The sequence below is a fragment of the Sparus aurata genome, chromosome 24 (genome assembly GCF_900880675.1).
Source record: "Sparus aurata chromosome 24, fSpaAur1.1, whole genome shotgun sequence".
NCBI classification, from domain to species: Eukaryota; Metazoa; Chordata; class Actinopteri; order Spariformes; family Sparidae; genus Sparus; species Sparus aurata.
The window spans coordinates 10,330,170-10,349,866 of NC_044210.1; the positions used below are offsets into that span (position 1 = coordinate 10,330,170).

Here is a 19,697-nt window from a genome sequence, read left to right on the forward strand (position 1 = left end):
ACTTCACTGTGCAAATGCTTCACCACGTATGGCAGCTGCAAGCTTTCGGGCCAACTTGTTGAACTTGATGGATACTGAAAAGGCCTTCGGGCTGCGTGTGTTGGCCCTCCATACCCCATGCTTACTTTTCCTTTCTTTCCGTCTTTGTTTCTTCCTCTCCGACTCACTCTCTGCGCCTATTGATTACAAGAACTTCCTCTCCACACACTCGGCTACATTACCTCCTCTTCCCAGCGTGTCTCCGCCGCTCTGCCTGTTGGAGGTTCTCCAGCGCTCTCCAAACAGGCCTGATCCTTAACAAAGGTGAGGGGCTGCAGCTCGTTGTGTTCCAGCACAGCAGAGGTGAGCGCAGCGAGGTCTCTGTTCCTGGCACACGATTCCTTCAGCACGCTGTCACGTCTCTTCAACTCTCCCCCTCACTGATGGTACCTGACAGGTGAGGGTGTGTGTAGGTGTGTGTGTATATGTTGGTTCATGCATTCTGCAGTTTGGAGGGGGGGGGGATGAGGAAGGGGACGAAGAGGTGAGGAAGGAGGACAAATAACAGGATATGGATGGGGTCGAATTGAAGGGGGCACGAGGGAAAGGATGCGAGGAGGAAAAAAGAGGTGGGAGGTAAGTAAGTAGGAGACAGCAGGAGGAGCAGGATGTATATGTGCAGCGTGGATCTGTGTGTGTCTGTATGAATGTGGGCATCTGTGTGTGTGTGTGTCTATCGATTTGTGTGTGTGTGTGTGTTGTGTGCCACGGACAGGGAGGTTGTGTGATGGCGGTGCCTTCAGGCTCCTCCAGGCGTAAGAATCAGTGAGCAGGTGGAGCGCACCGGCATCGCTGTCTTCTGACGAGTCCCCGCCGTCTCCTGTTTTGTCAGGACCCCTGGAGCGAAGACCGGGGAGAGAGTGTCTGCATGTGTGTCTGTGTGTGTGCGTTGACCGGTCGGGATGCACTGTGATCATTAGGATTCACAATGGCTTTGACAGCGGGGCTCTGGAGCAGCGGACACAGCATATGCCCAGGGAGATAACTGGTTGGCTGACTGGTTATCTTACTGGCTGGCTGCTCCGCTAACTGCGTCCCGCTCCGCTAATAAATTCAGATGGTTTAATTCAAACAGACTACCTGCTCTGGATGCCAGGGCCCGGCTCCCTGCAGCAGACCTGCCTGTGTTGCATCAGGCAAGACCACGAGTCTGAATTATTTGTTCGCCCTCAAAGTTGTGATTAATTTTGCAGCAGTCTTGCTTCTTTTCAGGTGAATCCGCGGTGGCAGGGAGAGAACATGTTGTTGATTTTGTAATGTGAATATTTGATTTGCGTTGTAATAATGGTAGAGATTAAAGCACGTTTGCCCACAAGCATCATTCGTTCGAGCTCCTCTGACCGAGGAAGGGTTGAACGTACGTGTGTGTGTGTGTGTGTGTGTGTGTGTGTGACTATCCTAAGTGTGTAAGTGGCTCAGGTGGTAAAGAAAGGACGTCCTAATAATAGCCCCCTGTCTCCACACTGGTCCACAGGCTGTAGCCGTATCGATTCTGCCTCTCCATCTTCTGCGTTGCCCGGCATCGTTATAGACCAGATACCGAGGGTTTAGTTTGGAGGATCGTGTGCAGCGCAGAGCAGCGATTTCTCCGACCCGAGCTAGATAAAGCCGAACGCCCCGGGGGGAGGCAGCAGTGGTTTTTAATTGTTTGTAGTGTTAGTTGGTCACGCTGGAGGCAAGCTCTCCGGGGACGGGCCTCCAGCCCAGGTCCTGACCTCGCTACTTGCACACAAACACTGACGACAAAATGAACGCACTAATGCAGCCTCGCACAGGTATACTGAAGCAACAGTGCCCGAACACGCACACACACACACACACACACACACACACGTACACGGGAGCTCCTGGTTTGTAATGAGAACCCTAATTAACACGGTTATAATGAGAATTCCCCGTATTTTAGATATACTGAAAACAGAAATATTTGCTACAAGTTGAAGCCGAGTTTATTTCCACACAATTTAAAGGTGCACTACGTAGAAATAAATGTTATTGATGGATTTTTTTTATTATGCCTCATTAAACAAACTGACTTTGTTTTCATGGCTGAACAAACCTTAAAGGACAACACAGCTTCGTACTGTTTAACTTTGTTTATATGTGGCGGACCCTGCCACCTTTCAAGCTTCAAACGGTGTTCTGCGACCTTATTTTCCTCTGAGAGCAGCTTGTTTATTCAGTTACGGAAAAAATAAACCTTTGTGAGTTTTTAATTAACTTCTACATGATAAATGATAAACTTATTTTTTTCTTTATATTTTATTGTGCATGATTGGAAGGATTAAACAGATCCATCTCTTTCCTATACCTCCATGGAATACATATTGTATTTAATTGTATGAAATGTATGAGGTAAGCCACATAATAAATGCGCTTTGATTTTCCGCTTAAGTGCCTTTTAATCGTTTGCTAGACGGCAATCATTCGTAAACCGTGAGAACCCAAATGGACTCCTCATAAAGGAAATCAAAAATCTTCTCTGCACTTCAGGTTTCTTTTTTTTTTTCTCTCCCCCGTCTGCAGAAGCAGGTTGTTTTATCCTTTGATCCGCGGTACATTAAAGTAATACTGTGGGTTTGAAAAACCATTAGATGGCCTTTTGCAGGGCAGCAGGTCTCTTTTAAAAGCACAATGAACCTCTATACAGATCAGGTTAGAAACTTAGTTAAAGGCACAATAACACATAGTCTCAAATTAGTCTTAAATGGTGTTAGCCCTCAAATAAGACCGTTGACTCCTGACCCGCGCTGCTGAGGTCCAATTACACCTACGGCTTTTTCCTGTTTTCAGCTGTTTGGAGTGAGACGGCGTGTTCCTCGTGATCCATTCCAGAGTTAAAATATTCACATGCTGTGTCTTTTGTCTTTCCTCGCCCGCCTGTCTCACTGTCCGTCATGCTCTCTGTCCGTCCGTCCGTCTGTCTGTCTGTCAGGGTGGCAGGTCTTGTTGAATAGAGAGTGGGTCATCTCCCTGACAGAGCTCAACTGGTAGTTATGGCAGCCTCGCCACGGCTGGCTGGCTCCACACAGTCACCAGGAGACAGGGGATCATCAAGTCTGTCCTCGTGCTCCACCACACACACACACACACACACACGTCCATGCGCTACACCTATAATAATAATGGCTAGATAAAGTTGTAAGATCATTATGACAGACAAGGATGTATTTGTCAGCTTCCTAACCTTGTTTGAAGCTTACAAATTGCCAGATTTGTACCCTGTCACTGCAGAAACCGAAGAAATCCCTATATTTCCTAAGTGTGTGTTTGTTATTTCATCAAATAGTGGCCAGCAGGGCATGATTTTTTTTTTATTTGTTGGTACATTATCAGTTTAATAAGATAGTGATTAGGTAAGATAGTTTATTTTTAATTTGACCACTCCCATAGGTGTCTTTTACACTGGGTACATGTCCCCACCATTTTCTGAAAATGAACAATTTAGTCTACATCACTTTTTAAAAGCATAGTTAATTAAATACAATTTCATAGAAGTAAATTGTAGACTGACATATTTGATGAAACTCCCCTTCCTGCTTTTATAACACAGGAGCTGACAATGACTCAGCTGGTGTTGGAATAACATGAGTGAAAAGCGACAGCTGGTGGGAATCAGCACGTCGACGTTAGCGAGCTAGGCTAACCGGCGTAATGAGCGCAAGCTAGGTTAATTGGCGTCCGCTTTAATGACCCCGTTTTGTCCCCGCCACTTTTTAAAAGCATAAAAGCGTCAGTCGAAAATGTGGCACAATTATCTTGCACAAAGACATTTTGTCTAACAGTTGACATTGAATTAATTTTGATGCAATTATGATCCAGTTTTTTTTTTCCCGTCATAATTATCTACTCTTGCCAAATAGAGACTTCCAACACTTACCTCCTTTTGTAGCAGAACATTGAGTTTGTAGGAGCTGACAGTGACTCAGCTAGTGTTGAAATAATAGGAGAGAAAAATAACAGCGAGAGCGAATCGGCATTAAGGTAAGCAAGCGGGTTATCTGGTGTAACGTTAGCAAGCTAGCTTAATTGACTTCGATTTTCCAATCTTGCTAGCGGCCACTTTTTGACTGGAATGCAATGGGTCCTTAAAAATGTTGATTGTTGTAAGACCGCTTCAATTACTATTGGTAATTAACCAAGATAAAGCTCATTTTATGCCATTGTTAAAAAAAAATTATTACCATAATTATGTACTCTTGCCAAATAGAGACTTACCTCCTTTTATAATGCAGCATTCAGTGTACAGGGGCTAAAATGGCTAATTGGAATCTGCCATAATGTTAGCAAGCTAGGTTTTTTTGCCTTCCATTTTGTTGTCTTGCTTTCCAAAAAGTTAGACATTTACTATTTTTATTGGCTGTTAGCAAGTCCTTTAATACATTCTTGTATGCTCTCCAGTTAGTGTGTGCACTGCTACCATGGGAAAAAGCCTCCCACAGAGGCCTTTACAAACATTTTTATCCTCTTTAACATTTAATAGTAAAGCATATTAGCTGCGGCGAACATTACAATTTACATTTCCTCTAATAAAAAGCGAAGAGAAATCGAAATGTAGTTTGACTTTGATATATTTGGACTGCTCAGAACAAGCAGTTATCGTTAAAAAAAAGAAGAAGTATTATATCCCACCAGTGAACGTCCCAGTTATTCCACAAAAGCCAACAGTGTTTTAATCTTCTACGCCACTTAATGTCCCATTTAAATGTCCTGCAGCCTTCAAATATGAATCATGAATATCTGCACCCGGGGGTTGGCCAGCACAGTCTATTAGAATACATCACTACCGTACCAGGGGACCACTTTGTGCATCCCTCTAAAATGTATCATATCTCCACTGTAGAGAGGGAGACATGACTTCATGTGTCTTGTGATGTAAGTATTATTACAATTCATGAAATTCAAACACTTATGGCAGGGCCATTAATTTGAACCATAAGCCGTTGGGGAGAGATTTACAGTGGAGTTAAGGGCGATCACACCATTAAAGGACTTGGGAGGAAGACAGAGGGAGACTGCGAGAGATAACTGGTTGGAGCTGGAGCTACAGCAGCCAGCCGCTGTTTGAAATTTCCTCATGTTTAAGTGCAGCAATTAATATTTCTGTTTCACGCTCTCAGGTCAAACTCGCAAACATTTCCGTCAGAATTAGAGAGGGAATAGTCGAGTTCTGAAGGTTCACCAGTTAAAACATAACCCCTGCCTCCTGCCTTGGCTCTGTCTCAGTCTACATACAAAGTGCTGAATTTTGCATGAGTGCCTGAGCGTATAGCAACTGGAACCCTATAGCGTTGTTTACTGATACTTCCTTGAGGCGCCTGGCTCCACACAGCCCATTCTGATAAAGAGTGCGAGCAGCTGAGACCCGTCTCCTGTTGGTGCTGTGTGATGGTCTTGTTATACAGCAGAGCATGAAGAAACAACGGGCAGAGGTCAGGACATGCAGACGTACTTCTCTGCTTCAAAATGACCAATCAGGAAGTCTGCTCCCAGCCAATGTTCATTTCTCAGATAGCACTGGTACAAATTGACATGTGACTCAAAGGAGAAATAGCTTGGTTCGTCCTTCGTGCTGCGAGTGCAAGGAAACTTCTTTGCCTATTCCCAGGAAATCAATATGAGGATTTTACTGCGTTATGGTATGACAAATAGACTCTTTAGTTTTGGCCTCCGACATAGAAAAAAAAACTCATCTCATGAATTGTTGTTTCTCACTCTGACAGTAAATCTCTGTCATGCTGTATCCAGTTTTGTTAAATGGTGCTAAAGCCAACGGGTCATCGAAATAAAAACAGGAAGCAGACATAACAAGTTGCCAGGCAGTTAAAGTAAGCTAACGGTCTTCTGGCTGTTGTGTTATATTTAATACATAAATCTGCGTGGTGTCAATCTTCTCATCTAACTTTTCTCATTTCCCAAAATATCAAACCTTCCCTTAAGGTTGCTTTCTGTATGTTAAATATGATACTAGCATAGTATTCATGCTAAACTCAGCTAACGGACCCCTGGCTATCATGCCACATTTATAGGATAGATCTGCAAAAAAAAAGGTATTTTCCCAGAATATCAAAGTAGTCTACCACTTCTGCGACTACTGCTGTTTGTTAGATGGCGCGACCAGGAGATTAAACACAGAAAGTAGGGAGATGACAAGCTAGCCATGGCTCAGTCAAAAGGATATAACAACAACATGTACTGCATTAGCCAAGCTAGCTGTTTTCCTGTTCCTGTTTTATGCTAAATGCAGTTAACCGCACTGGTTTCCTGGCTGTAGCGCCATATTAAATGGATACATCTGAGAGTGGTATCAATCCTTATCTAACTTTCTGCAAAAAAGCACATTTCCTGAAATAAGTATTCCCTCAAGACTCTTGTATTGACTCTACGGTCAAGAGATTGTTGGCATAAAAAACAAGAAGCTCGACCTAAAGGTAAAAACAAATATACAACCTTTTTAGACTTATTTGTACGGATTACAAAATAAGTAAAAGTAAAATGTGCAGTTGATGTATTTTATTTGTAGAAAATCAAGGTAGATTTCCAGGTTTTTCCCCTTGCTTACCGTCTTTATGCTAAACTAAGTTAAAGGTCCCCTCGCTTTGTCTCATTTAGCAGACAGCCTTATAAATCCTTGAAAATAACTCTGCAAAAATGCTCTCTCTATATATATATTACATTTTCCTTTGGGTTGTTTGGTTTGATGGGCTGTTGAAGAATTACAAATAGGTTGCTGTCACCTGAACTGGCCTAAATAATGATTGCAAACACAACATGCACAGTGAAAACCAACAACCAGGGGAAAAAAAAGCACCTTTTTTTTTAGTTTTATTTGAACTGGCCTGACTATAATCTTCTCCGAGTGGCTCAGGCTCCGTGTTTGCTATCATTTGTCACATGGCCACAGTGTTATGGGTTCAAACAGAAATGTGCAATGGCTCAGTGCACTCCAACAGCACAGTTTTCCATCTCCACTCTCCCCTGGCCCAGTTTCATTATCCTCAAGGTATTCAAGGAGTAATGGCTTCTAGGGCCAGAAACCCTGTTGGCCATTTCAAGTTCTTTGCCCAGACCTTCTTAGTTATTGTTCAGGAACTGCGTGTAAGTGTTTGGAGAGATGGAACAGAATACTGATTTGAACAGATTTGTACAGCTAACCGCAGCTGTGTCTTCTGATATCCCTCCAATCCGTTTTTTAAGCTGTACATCTGCTCTAAATCTGATGTTTAGGATAAGTACATGATGTGATCTCTGCGCTACGCCTTTGATGACGCATTTGAAATCTTTTTGCTTTAAATATGTTTTGACAGTTGGAAAAGTAAAAGAAAACTCAGGGAGGATTTATTGAAAGTGTAGCCTTGAACCTCACATGCTTCACCCATGCAAGAAATCCTCCATGTTCACCGACAGCCGGCAAAACCCCATATAAATATGTTGTTTGTTCCCGAATGTAAAGTACCTCACCGTGCCAGTGACAACAATTAAGCAATCATGCAGCGCTGCTTCATGTCAGGTCCAAATGCCTATGTTTATGCACTTAAAATGCAGGTTTTTCTGCGGTTTCTACAGGGATAAGAGGCGTCCGTACATGTAAACATCGTCTGAGAACCAGGCCGTCTTTTCTCTGAGGAGCTGCTGTAGTGTAACTTCAGCTCCATTGAGCATCACCCTTCACTGGGTTTGAGGTATCTGATTGAGTCCATCCATGTGGAGCGCTATTGAATCAAAAGAGTAAACCTCAAGGACATGGTCCACCACACACACATCTACCGCGTGGAAGGTAAGAAGAAAATATATGTACCAACGACAGCACACCAAAAGCTGTTGGAAAACAAACACAAAATGTCATCTTAAAGTCTTTTAAGATTTTCATTTAAAGAAATGTCCAAAAAAAGCTAACACAATGGTGATTGAAGGGGCTCTGTGTAACAATTTGTAACAATCTGCACGTATTAATCACTTTTTATTGGCCATATGTGAGCAGGTTGTAATGTAACTTGACCTTCTCCGTCTCTTGGTGCCTATACAAACCTCCAAATTATTTGTTTAAATTGTTTATTGCTGCTGGACTGCAAAGGAATCGGATCGGATTTTTCCACGACAGTCCAAAGAACTTCTATGTGTGTTATCGAGTGGCTCTCTCCGCTCTGCTAACACAGAGCAACGGTCACTAACGTTAGTTCAGAAATGGAGTCCTCTTATGTAAACTAGAAACCAGCTTCCAACATAAGTTCCGTACTCTCTCTTCAACTCACCTGTCTGAAGCGGTGTACTGTTCTTTCCAGTCTTTGACATTTATTTTCACTCGGGCGCTTGTCTTCATGTCCAGAAGTCAACAGTGAGTTATTTAAACTTAGAAACATGGTGAAGTTGTGTCACGTAACGTAATGTAGCGCAGCGTTATGTAGCGTAACGTAATGTAACGTAACGTTATGTAGCGTAACGTAATGTAACGTAACGTAACGTAAGACACTTCGGTAATGTAGGTACCAAGTAACAGCAGTAACGTGGTGATGTTTTCCAACATGTAAACCTAAACCAGAGTTTTTCTAACCTAAACCAAAAATAAACTTTGACTATACTATGAGGGTCCGGTATGCGTTTCTCGTAAACTGCAACTATGGTATTGTTTTCGGGAAATGCGCACAAATGACCTACTCAGGTGTTTATTTAGCTACAAGGATTTGTTGAAACAAAAGATCAATGACTACAGACGATGACACTTCAAAATAAAAAAGAAAAACATCACAACATCATACCTTGCATAAAAATATGATTACTAAACTGATTTCATTCAGAAATGTAAATCTGTCGTCTAAAAAGTTACATTTTATTGTCCTGAATCGGAGGCTGTGATGGAGAAGAGCATCCAGTAAATCCCAGCATGTGTAATCTGTTCCTCCACAGCCCCAGTGAGATGTTTTTCTGATAATTATATTGTTCCTGGTTGTCAGATGTTGATTCACATTAGCGGTAGAATGGCAAATTCTTGCTCGGAGGGAGATTTGTCTTGTTTCAAAGAGCTCTCAGCAGAGAGAGCTGCAGAGAGCTGCTGAGAGATGGACTGGTCAGCAACAATAACCCTGCACTCACCACTGCAGGAGACAACGGCCGACTACTGTAGACTCGGCTACACCTCTCAAGTGGTTAATTAAACGAGTCCAAGCATGGAGCGACCACACAACGCTTGGTTTACCATAAACAATGTGATTAAGACGGCCATGAGCTGGCCAGAATGTAGAGATGAAAAAAATAATTCAGATCACCATGGAGATGTGTGAGAAAAAGAGGTCTGAATACAGACAGGGATGTCATTATTACTTTTTTATTCATTATTTTCATAATGACTGTCATTATGCGCGGGCTCTGATTGAATTCCATTTTGCTAGTCAGGTTTGTGGCGAGCAGAAATAATTATCGCTTAAGTGAGATTAAGATTCATACTAAACATTTTCATGGTCAGAGCCTCTACATGTTTGCCAAAAGGGACTTTGCTCATCTTTGATTATAAATAAAAAGAAAGAAATATTTTCTATTGCTGTAAAAATTGGTTCTGAATGGTTAGAAAAGAGACAGCAATGTTTGAATACTGTTTAACCACCATTTATATTTCAGTCTCAATTTGCACGGTTGATAACCGCACATATGTATCTATTTAACACAAATTTAAATACGTTGTTCAGGCAGATTATTTATATTCGGCTGCAACGTAACCAGCCGCTTCATTTGTTTTACGTGCTGAACTCAAATGCAGTCATCAGCTCACATAAATAAAAGGGATGAAAACTGATGATTACATCATGGGAAGTGTAATCATTAGCGGAGTAAATCAGTTACAGCAAGTGATATAGAAGAATTGATTAAATCTGAGGAGCCGTTAAAAAGTCTCTTTCTTGTAAGATGGAGGATAACGTGGGCTGCTGGCTGCGGAGCGACTCGGCTCCTATCTGTGCTTCGCGCTCAGACAAAAACTCTGCCAAGAATCAGATGAAGTTTGGAGGTCTTGGCGTCACGATCATGTCACTCTTTACAAAATGTAAAGTCTGATAACGCTCCTTGGCGCCCCGTGTCTGCTTCTTTTATTTCCCTTCACCTGCTTCAAGGTTGTCTAAAATCAATCTGACAGTATTATAAAACACATACAGTGGTGGGAAGTGGCTGGGTAGATTTAGTCAAGTACAGTACATAAGTACCATCTTGAGGTATATTTCAGAGGGAAAGATTGTTCCCTTATTTTAATTATCTATTATTAACGTTTAAACATGACTGAACTAATTAAAAGTCATTATACTGAAGTAATTGTGGCGACTTACAATTATCTCCAGCAACAGTAATATAAGAATCCTCTCATCCTTCAACTCGAAGAGTTTTTATTTGGTACTTACCATTTTTTGAGTAATGTTAATTTATTAATGTACGACTTGAGTATTTCCACTTTCCCTAAAAGGATCTGAATGCTTGACTCCACGCTAACACTTTATATTAACCATCAGTGATAAATATTCAATAAATAGTTAATACACACAAGTTAACAGTTATTTCACTGTTAACGAACAATTAAATGCTTTATAAACCATTTGTTAAACAATTGTAAATGATGAATAAATACTGTGCAGTTAATCTATAAACATTACTTGGAAGGTCAGTGATGTTTGTGCACCTTTACAATTGCTGAGTAAATGATTTAAAAAGACTTGTATTGTTTGTTGATGCTGAAATAACTATTAATACAGTTTAATTAACTGTTAATTGATCATTTATTAATGATGGTTTCTATAAATTGGCATCAATTCCAATTTATTTAAAGCACTATACCATCACGATGTCTTTTGGACCATTTAACACACATATTTGGCATTGGTAGAAACTTTTAACTAGGATGTTAAATAAAGTTTTGTGGGTTTAAACAGCATTTAGAGTGATGACTCACCTATTGGGTGGTCAGTTGTGTTTAACCCTCATGTGTCTGTTCGGGATCCTCTTAAAAATTGCTTAACATTAACTTAACTTATTAACTTAAATTTATTGCATATGCTTTCGAGTTTTATAACGTTATTGACCCCAAACATAATTAACGTCACTGATGATATGATAACTTGGTAGATATATTACGGATATACTATTTATATATATTTTACTGTTTGTATTCACAAAATGTTCCTTATATGGTGTGAAAACAATAAAACTAAATAAGGTTTGAAGAGAAAAATATATTTAAAGGGAACAAATGTTTTTTCTTGATGTATTTTTATGTTATTGGATTTTATTTTGAAATGGATCCAGCGTTACCTATTGGATTCTTAGAAGTGCAGGTGAACTTTGCCATTTGAATTGCTGCCGACTTGATGTAGACACACACACGTGCGCTCACACACACACAACCACACACACACACACACACACACATACACACTGAGCAGGGCCATGTTTCTCATCTTCCTGTCCTTCCCCTCTCTTTCCTGCATCTCTCTCTGCCTCACACAGTAGCGGGCGGGCCTGCAGCCTACCAATGCGTTCAGTGAGGGGGATTTGGCCGGGCTCTAATCAATCACTGACAGATTACCTCCAAAGCCACTTCCACAGCCATTAAAGCAGGACAAATGCAGAATTGCAACTGAACAAGTTGGAGTTTTTAAGCCAACACCAGGACTTCCTGGTTATTTGTCAAAGTCACTGCCGCTGAGCCGCATGAGTGGCTGCGCGAGTGTGTGGTGGCTCAGAGGCAAGCCGGCCAGGCGTTCACATTGTGTGTGTGTGTGTCGAGGAGAATGAGGGAGAGAGCAGGAGACAGTAACAGAGTGAGTGAGTTATTGTTAGTGTGTGTTTTTATGCTCGCAGGTGTGTGTCTGTGTGTGTGTGTGTGTGCATGTGCGCACGCCGTCGGCCGCGTCGCTCTCGGCCCACTGGAGCTTACAGTAAATCACATTCCCTTTATTGCCAAATTTAGCAGCTTATGCTCAATAGGCTCTGCTCAAATCTACGCCGTGTCCCATCAGGGCGTTAGTCTGGGCTCATAAAAGTGGATTGGCCACACACACTGTTGTAGCCTCTGAGCGAAGACGACTCATCCCCGCTTCTTCCCTTTTTTTTCTCCTTTTTTTTCTTCTTCTTCTTCTCCCCCTCCTTCTTTTATCTGAACTGGAAACACTGTCTGGGCTTTTTCTAATCTCCCCTTTTCTCTCCCTCTGGATTTCCTGCTTTGAGATTGTCCCCCCCATTCACTGGGGCTTTGTTTATATCAGGGGCATATTTGATAGAAATTGGATATCATCATTTTCGTAGCGTGTATTACCAGGGGAACATGTTCTATTCTAAATGTATTGTCTCAAGAACGGACACTTTATCCTATAAGCTTTCTTCTTCGCCCAAATTGATTCTGACGTCCCGGCGTCTTGGCAGACACGGCGGGTTAAGTGCTGATAATTATTTGGAAGAGATGAATAAAAATATGAAATGTGTCTGGAAGAGGTGGCATCAAAGCGGTCGGTGGGGAGTGGGGGGGGGGGGCTTCGTTGCATGTTTCTTCTCCCTCTTATACCGCGAATATGGAACATTTGGAGTTTGATTAGCGCGACGTTCAATGGCTGCTTTGATTCGGCACTTATTGTGGGAAAAAGAGCCTTTGTTGCTTGCACTCATTTAATAAATAACACATCAGATCTGGTTTGTTGTTTCGTGCTCTCGTTCGAGGGAGGGAGGGAGGGAGGGAGGGACGGGGTGGGAAGAGGCACCGAAAAGTGCAGCCGTGAAGTGATGAGGGCCGACACTGAAGTCTGCAGGCGCCGGGGTTGAAATTTAGCTGGTCATGTGACTTCCACTCCCCCCTCCCTTCCCCCCTCCCCCCCTCACATGACCCCGGAGAGAGAAAACGGAGGAAAAAAAACAAAAAAAAACCCACACCGTGCCAACACAGGAGGCGGTATTTGTGGTTGCATCCTTTTGTGCACTTGTGTGGGTGTCCGTGCATGTGCATATGTGTGTGTGTATGTGTGTGTGTGTGTGTGTCTCCCCCCCCCCCCCCCCCCATTCAATTAAGCGCTTAAGCTCATTAGTGGCAGACTTACATCATTACCTCTCCAATGGCTAATGAGTTAAAATCTATTTAGATTTATGTTGCCGTTAAATCTCCTCCACACACACTCACACACACACACACACACTCTCTCTCTCTCACACACACACACACACACACACACACACATGCAGTCGGTCACAAATCAGAAAAACGTGTCATGAAATTAAACCTGAAAGCGTCCTGTGTGACTCTACATAAGATTTTCCATATCAATGTGGGCGCCTTTTATAGCAACACTGCATATTCAACACACTTGAATTATACCTTTGCCTCCGGTATGTAAATGAAGAGAGCAAAGGGAGAGCGCGCTCGCCACGCCGTGTTATACCACAGAGCTGTGTTTTTACTCACTTAAACATAAAAGACGCCAATTTAAGGCCTTTTTCTAATCACTAACTAATAATTAGCGCCGCATAACAACCTTAAAAAAAAAAAAAAAAAAGAGATAGACTTCTTTACGGGGCTATTACGCGGCGATTAGGTGAGTTTTCAATCAATTCTAATTACGCTAACAAATCCTTGATTGCGTCGCAGGCTTGACAAATTTAATGAATTGATGAGGAGGGAGGGAAAAAGACGACAATTAATACAGGAGAATGGCGAGAGAGAGGGAAGTTGTAGCTCCCCCTCGGCCTGCAGGAGTGTGTGATCCGCCGCAGCCGCCCTCATAAACAAAGACACGGAGCGAGAGCAGGTGGAGGATAGGGGGAAGAGGAAGAGGAAGAGGAAGGGTCCACTTTTCTACCTGGTGACTCGAGGGCAGCGTGTTTGACTGTTCACGTGACCTTTCTTTTTTTTTTTTTTATTTGCACCCTCGATCTGATTGGAGGGTGTGTTTTTTTTTTTTTGAAGTGCCACGTGCCTGCTATATGAACTCATGGGGGTGATTAGGAACAATGAACTGACAGTTCCTCCATCTTTGATGTCTTGTTTAAATGTGCTCTCCCCGCTGATGCTTTGATACCTCGCTAACTGGGACATTTTCATTCTAATTAGGGCTTCAATTGCTAATTCCATATTGCTACTATAATTATCACTGGGAGATACGCGGACGCTGTGGCGGGAGTTTTTCGGGGGAGGAGGGTTTGTGCCGGTTTTGCCCCCACGTTGCACTTGGGTGGGTTTCAAAACTGGGGCCGGGGACGCAACGGGAGGACTGTAGCTTCACTTAGAGAACAAAAAAAATAAAAAATTCCAAAAATGTAATAACTTTCCTGGAGATAAAACTACAGATTAATAATGTTTTTTTGTTTATTACACGCACCCTACCAAAATAAAATCTTAATTTTTGCTCATTTAGCGACAAATGTTAGCCACAAATGCTCTTAAAGGGGCAATGTGTCATTTTGGAGGATAGGTTCAAACAGAATTCAAATGTTTACAAAATAATAAGTGAATAATACAAACTCAGAAATATCTATTTTTCTAATAACTGAATAAAGAACAAAATAAAGTCACCGAAAGGTGGCAGGGTCCGCCAAATATAAACAAGGAAAAAAAACTCCATGAAATTGTGCCGTCCTTTTAAAGTCAGTGTGTTTATTCAGCCACGAAAACAAACAGTGTGTTTATTCAGTTTGTTTAGACTTAAAAATGTCAGCCCCAAATCCACGCAGCGCCCCTTTAAAGTAGGAAGAAAAGCGACTGTCTCACCTTTAAAATCCCTCATTCTGTCTCCACACTTCATCTCTTCACCAGCACCATGCCACCCTCACCACCCTCAACCACACTCAACCACACGCCCATGATAACCTTCTGGGCAGTAATTGGGAATTGAGGATTTTTTTCCTCCTCTTTCTCTCTCTCTCTCTCTCTCTCTCTCTCCTCTTCCCTCCTCTCCCCTCTTTACCCCTCCGGGGCGCATGCGCAGTGGGGAGCGTGCTGGTCAGTGTGAGAAGCAGCTGTTCGGGGCTGGTGAAATTCCAACATGGCAGTGTCCGTGGTCAGTGTTTCCTGCGTTAACTTGGGATGGTTTCAGCTCGCTTGCAGCCCGGCTTAACCTCGGCGCCCGCCAACGTTCATCAGCAGCTACCCGCGGTCCCCGGGATCGATGCGACCCTAACCCCCCGCACGTGAGAGGTCGACCTGTCGCGAAAAAAAAGCAGGTAAGGAGGGAAGGATAGTCTGGAAGGAAAGGAAAGAGGAAAGGGAAGGGAAAGGAAAGGAAGGGAGGGGGGGGTGATCCGCTGCGTCTGCAATTAGACAGAATGGACAGAGGAGGGGAGGAGAGGAATAAACGCGCACTTTGTGGTTTACATTGCGCGAATTCCTCCGTGCGCTCCTCTCCCCCCGTAAACGTGGTTTGGAAGGAGCGCACCTGCGCCAAACCGCAGAGAGGCACGGCCGCGCTGTTCCCGTAGGTCTCCCTGCGTGCGCGGTGCTGTGCGCCACTCTCTCTCCTCCTCTCTCTCCTTCTCTCCCTCCTTCTCTCTCCTCTCTTCTCTCTCTCTGAATCGGGGAGGAAAGACACACAACTTGAACGCAGCACGCCGCCTCTCCTCCAGCCTCTCTGCGGGCGATACGGTTACAACAAGTTGCCCTCAACGCGCGGATACAATGTCACCTCGGCATGTATTTTTTAAAGAGAGCCGGGACGATTTAGGGCGTTATCAAGAGATTTAACTTTGAGCCGATCCTGCACCAGTTGATTTCAGCCTCCTCCTCCTTCTCCTCCTCCTCCTCCTCCATCCAGCCTGTCATCCCGGGCTCCACTTTCTAATGACATGCATGTAGGTTAGATGTGTCTCCTATTGAGTTGCTGTGGGCCCCCGTGAAATCTGAGCAGTGCTGGACACAGACCACCACCACCACAACAACAACAACAAAAAAAAACAAACAGAAAAAAGAAAGTGTGTGTGATGTAAAGCTTCTCCCCCCTCTTTTTTTTTTCTCTAATTCCTCCTTCTCGCTCTCCTTCCTCCTCCAGCACGAGATGATCAGCAGCAGCAGCGTCTATGGTAGGTAGATTTCTCTTTTTTCTCCCCCTCTCCCCCCCATCAACTTATTCCACTCTGTTCAGGATGTGTTTAGGAGGTGCTGAAATATGTTTGTATATATATATATATATATATATATATATATATATATATATATTTATATATATGCACGGATGAGTTTCAGGTGCAGGTGTTCGTGCAGTGTGTGAGACGGAAGCCTGTCGTGTGTTTGGATGATTTGCATTTTATCGGATAAATCTCCCCCCAAAAATTGTGTTCCATATTTTTCAACGGCCACACTGAGTAGACTAATAATCTGGCTGCATTTAAGACACATTTCCACCCCATGATTTGAATTTTTCAAAAGATTTTCATACCTGCTTTTGAACCTGCTGTTTTGGAACTTTAAAAAAAAAAAAAATAATAATAATAATAATCCAACCTGCACATTATTCAGAGAGATAGGAGATATTTATCCTGTGCTATCTGCAGAGTTTTATTATGATTCACATTAAAAAAAAAAAACACACTTGTCGTTTAATGGACCGCGTTGAGCGCGTGTGATTGGAGGCCACGGTTGCGTGTTTATGATCAGGATTTATTAATAAGTGGCGCTCGGCGTCACAATGCATGCTTGGTAACGCTACAGCAGGATCCGCTCGTGATTGTCAGCGTGAGGGTGAGATTGTGCTCTGATAGGCAGGGATAAACACAGCTCACGGCAAAGGGGCACAACTTGCTGCAGGAATATTCCCCCACACCCCACCAGACTCCATTCAAATTTTTAGGTATTTAACAAAAAAAAAAAGATGTATAATAATTTAACACGAAGCTGCAGGAAAATGTTCTCCGAGGTTCACGCAGAACAATGGCGGATTGTTTTGCGATTGAAAAAAAAACAAAAAAACAGCCATCCCACCCCTGTTGCACGTGAGACCGGCAGCGGATAGTTTTCTAGTGAATAATCACGTCGGGAAACCACAGTGTCTTTCTTTCTGTACACACACACACACACACACACACACACACACACGGAGAACTTCCACGATTGCACATTCTTGGTTTTTGTTGCAGTTATTAGCGAGGACTCGACCTTTCACCTTTGATCTTTGTCGCCGCTCGCTCTCCCTCTCCCTCTCTCTCTCTCTCTCTATCTCTCTCTCTCTCACACACACACACACACACACACACAATTATTTGCTCCACGTCATGTGCTGTTTCCTGCTTTCTCCTGCTGATGCACTTGTCGGTTTTCCGCTCGCGCGCACACACACACACACACACACACACAAACGCACTGCATTTCTTTTTTTCTTTTTTCTTTTACTACCTTGTAAACATTTCCGCGTTTTATAGGCGCGCTCGTGTGTGAGTGTGTGTCCATATTGTCAAACTTTAACTGCGGGGACATAACGCTCAGGTGTTGTGATTCCCGTATCGCACAGGTGATGCATAAAAACCCAACTTTTTTTTTTTTTATAACGCGGCTCCTTTTTGTAGAATTTGTTCAAAACCGGCTGGAGTTTGGTTGATCTCTTAATTTACTGGAGACATTCGAGGGAAGTCTTCCCCCTCCAATTGTCAGCTCGCTCTGCTGCTGGTTCGTGTTAAGTAATTGGCTCTGGATAAACATATGGGAGAAGTGAGTTTGTGTGTGTGTGTGTGTGTGTGTGTGCGTGCAGGAGTCGAGGAAGCCCGGGTGTCATTTTTGCGCACGTGTGTGTGTGTGTGTGTGTAATGTAAATAATGTAGATACTCAGCGGTGTGTTTATTCCCTCTAAGTCTATTTGTTTGCTACAGTCGCCGGCTTAAGATCTGTCCCTCTGCATCCGCTGTCTGCGCGTGTTGCAGTGACAGCAGCAATAATCCCCCTCATTATACACTGAACATATCGCCTCACATCTCCGGCAGCCCCCCGATACAGCTAATAGGGACAGAGAGAAGGGGAGATAATAGGAGCAGAAGAAAAACTGCTTTACAAACAGGCGCCCCCTCTTCTTCTTCTTCTTCTTCTTCTTCTTTTTTTTCCCTTTCACTCTCGCCTTTATTTATCTAAATACGGACTTTCCCCCCCCCCTCCTCAAATGAATAGTGAGAGCCGCAGCGCCGCGAAGGTGGTTGAGCTACTCCCGGTGGGACCGTATAAATAAATTATCCTGACACTTTCTATCAGTCTGTAATGTTTACCATTAAAAGCTGTTTTACCGTCCCGGAGCCACCGGCGTGCGATCCAGCCCCCCTGTGGGACTTCTGCCAGATGTAAAGGCGATGTGGGGAAATATTGTGCTTTCTACACACACACACACACACACACACACAGAGCGAGAGAGACATTTGTGAGTCTCCGCTGCATCTGTATCAGTGGATTTTCTCCTGTCTGCACGTCCTGACAAAGGGCCTCTTCAAACGAGATCCAGCCAGGGTTGTCATCTTTTAGCAAATATGTTAAGTGTTATCTTTTGTGCTCTGGGCTCGCCGAGCGGAGCTGGACCCCATGGGAGCCCGGCGCATGCAAATAGAACAAATCCCTCTCGGACCTGTCTGTCTGTTTCACTCTCTCCATCTCTCTCTCCCCCCCCCCCCCTCCGCCTCCCCTCCACGCATCCACGTCCCCCTCTTCTCTCTTCTCCACGTTTTGCTCGACAGTGCGTCGGGCCCCGTCTTGTCTCCCCCGCTCTCTCATCTATTTCACTCTTTGTCCACTTATTTCCTCCCTCTCCCTCCATCCTTCTCTCTCTCTCTCTCTCCCTCTCCGTCCCACAAGACAGTGCCGGGGCTGTGTGTCAGCTAACTGTAGCGAGGCCGTTGTAAGTCTTTGTGTGTCTCCCTGCGTGCTTTTTTTCTTCCCCCCCCCCCCCGCTGACAGCCCCTCCTCGCCGATCTTAAGTTCCTCTCCCGGAGACGGCAGGCAGCTGTCGGTAGCGCCGCTGCCCGAAAAAACGCAGGCTCTCTCCGTAGATGAGTGGACGCCAATTCCTTAAAATCCTTGACACCGTGATCCACTCAATCCTCCTCCTCCTCCTCCTCCTCCCTCAGTGTTGGTACACTGGCTGCGTTTTTTGTTTTTTTTGTGTGTGTTGCTGTGACTGACAGTTGCCGGTTGATGGATTTATTTATTTTTTTTTTTCTCCTTCTCCATGTTGCAATTGAAGTTTTGTCAAACACACACGCACACACACACGAACACACCGTTTCGCCCTCACACACTCCAAATTATATTCACTCTGCCCTCACGTCTCTCGCCCAGTGCTGACTGGTTATTATCCAGTCAGAATCTGATGGGTGTACTTAAGGCGAGGGGGTATCCACACAGGACTGACTCAGGGTGGAATAATACCTGCAGCTCACCGCCGCTGTAACCCGCGATGTCTAATACCAAGACAATGCTTTCATGCATCCAGGTAACACTTGAGAGATCACAGGTCTGATTTTTTTTTTTTTCCCCAGGAAATCTAGAAAAAGTCAAATCCTCGCATTCCAAATGAACTGACAGCAGATTTAAGGTCGAGAAACGGAAGAGAGGACGTGAGAATATAACGCCAAAAACCCTGATCTCAGATCAGCGGCGCCCAAATTTCCAGACTCTCGCCCACCGAGAGACACCCAGCTAAATTCATTTCCATGTTAATTCCGGCGTTAAAAAGCTTTAT

The 19,697-nt window shown here is 43.7% G+C and overlaps 1 protein-coding gene across 5 annotated transcripts in view; it reads left to right on the forward strand.

Annotated features, from left to right (window-relative positions):
* Positions 1-352: 352 nt before the first annotated feature.
* LOC115577344 (fidgetin-like) overlaps positions 353-19,697 on the forward strand; it is a 50,898-nt gene continuing 31,553 nt past the window's right edge. Inside the window, exons 1-2 of one of the 5 annotated variants that reach the window (XM_030410375.1) lie at positions 14,795-15,216; positions 16,038-16,068. In XM_030410375.1, the coding sequence (XP_030266235.1) occupies positions 14,974-15,216; positions 16,038-16,068 (274 nt within the window). In that variant the 5' untranslated portion in view covers positions 14,795-14,973. Of the gene's footprint in view, positions 437-14,794; positions 15,217-15,333; positions 15,845-16,037; positions 16,069-19,697 lie in introns of those variants that run through there. The other 4 variants (XM_030410377.1, XM_030410376.1, XM_030410378.1 and 1 more) reach the window with 4 other exon arrangements.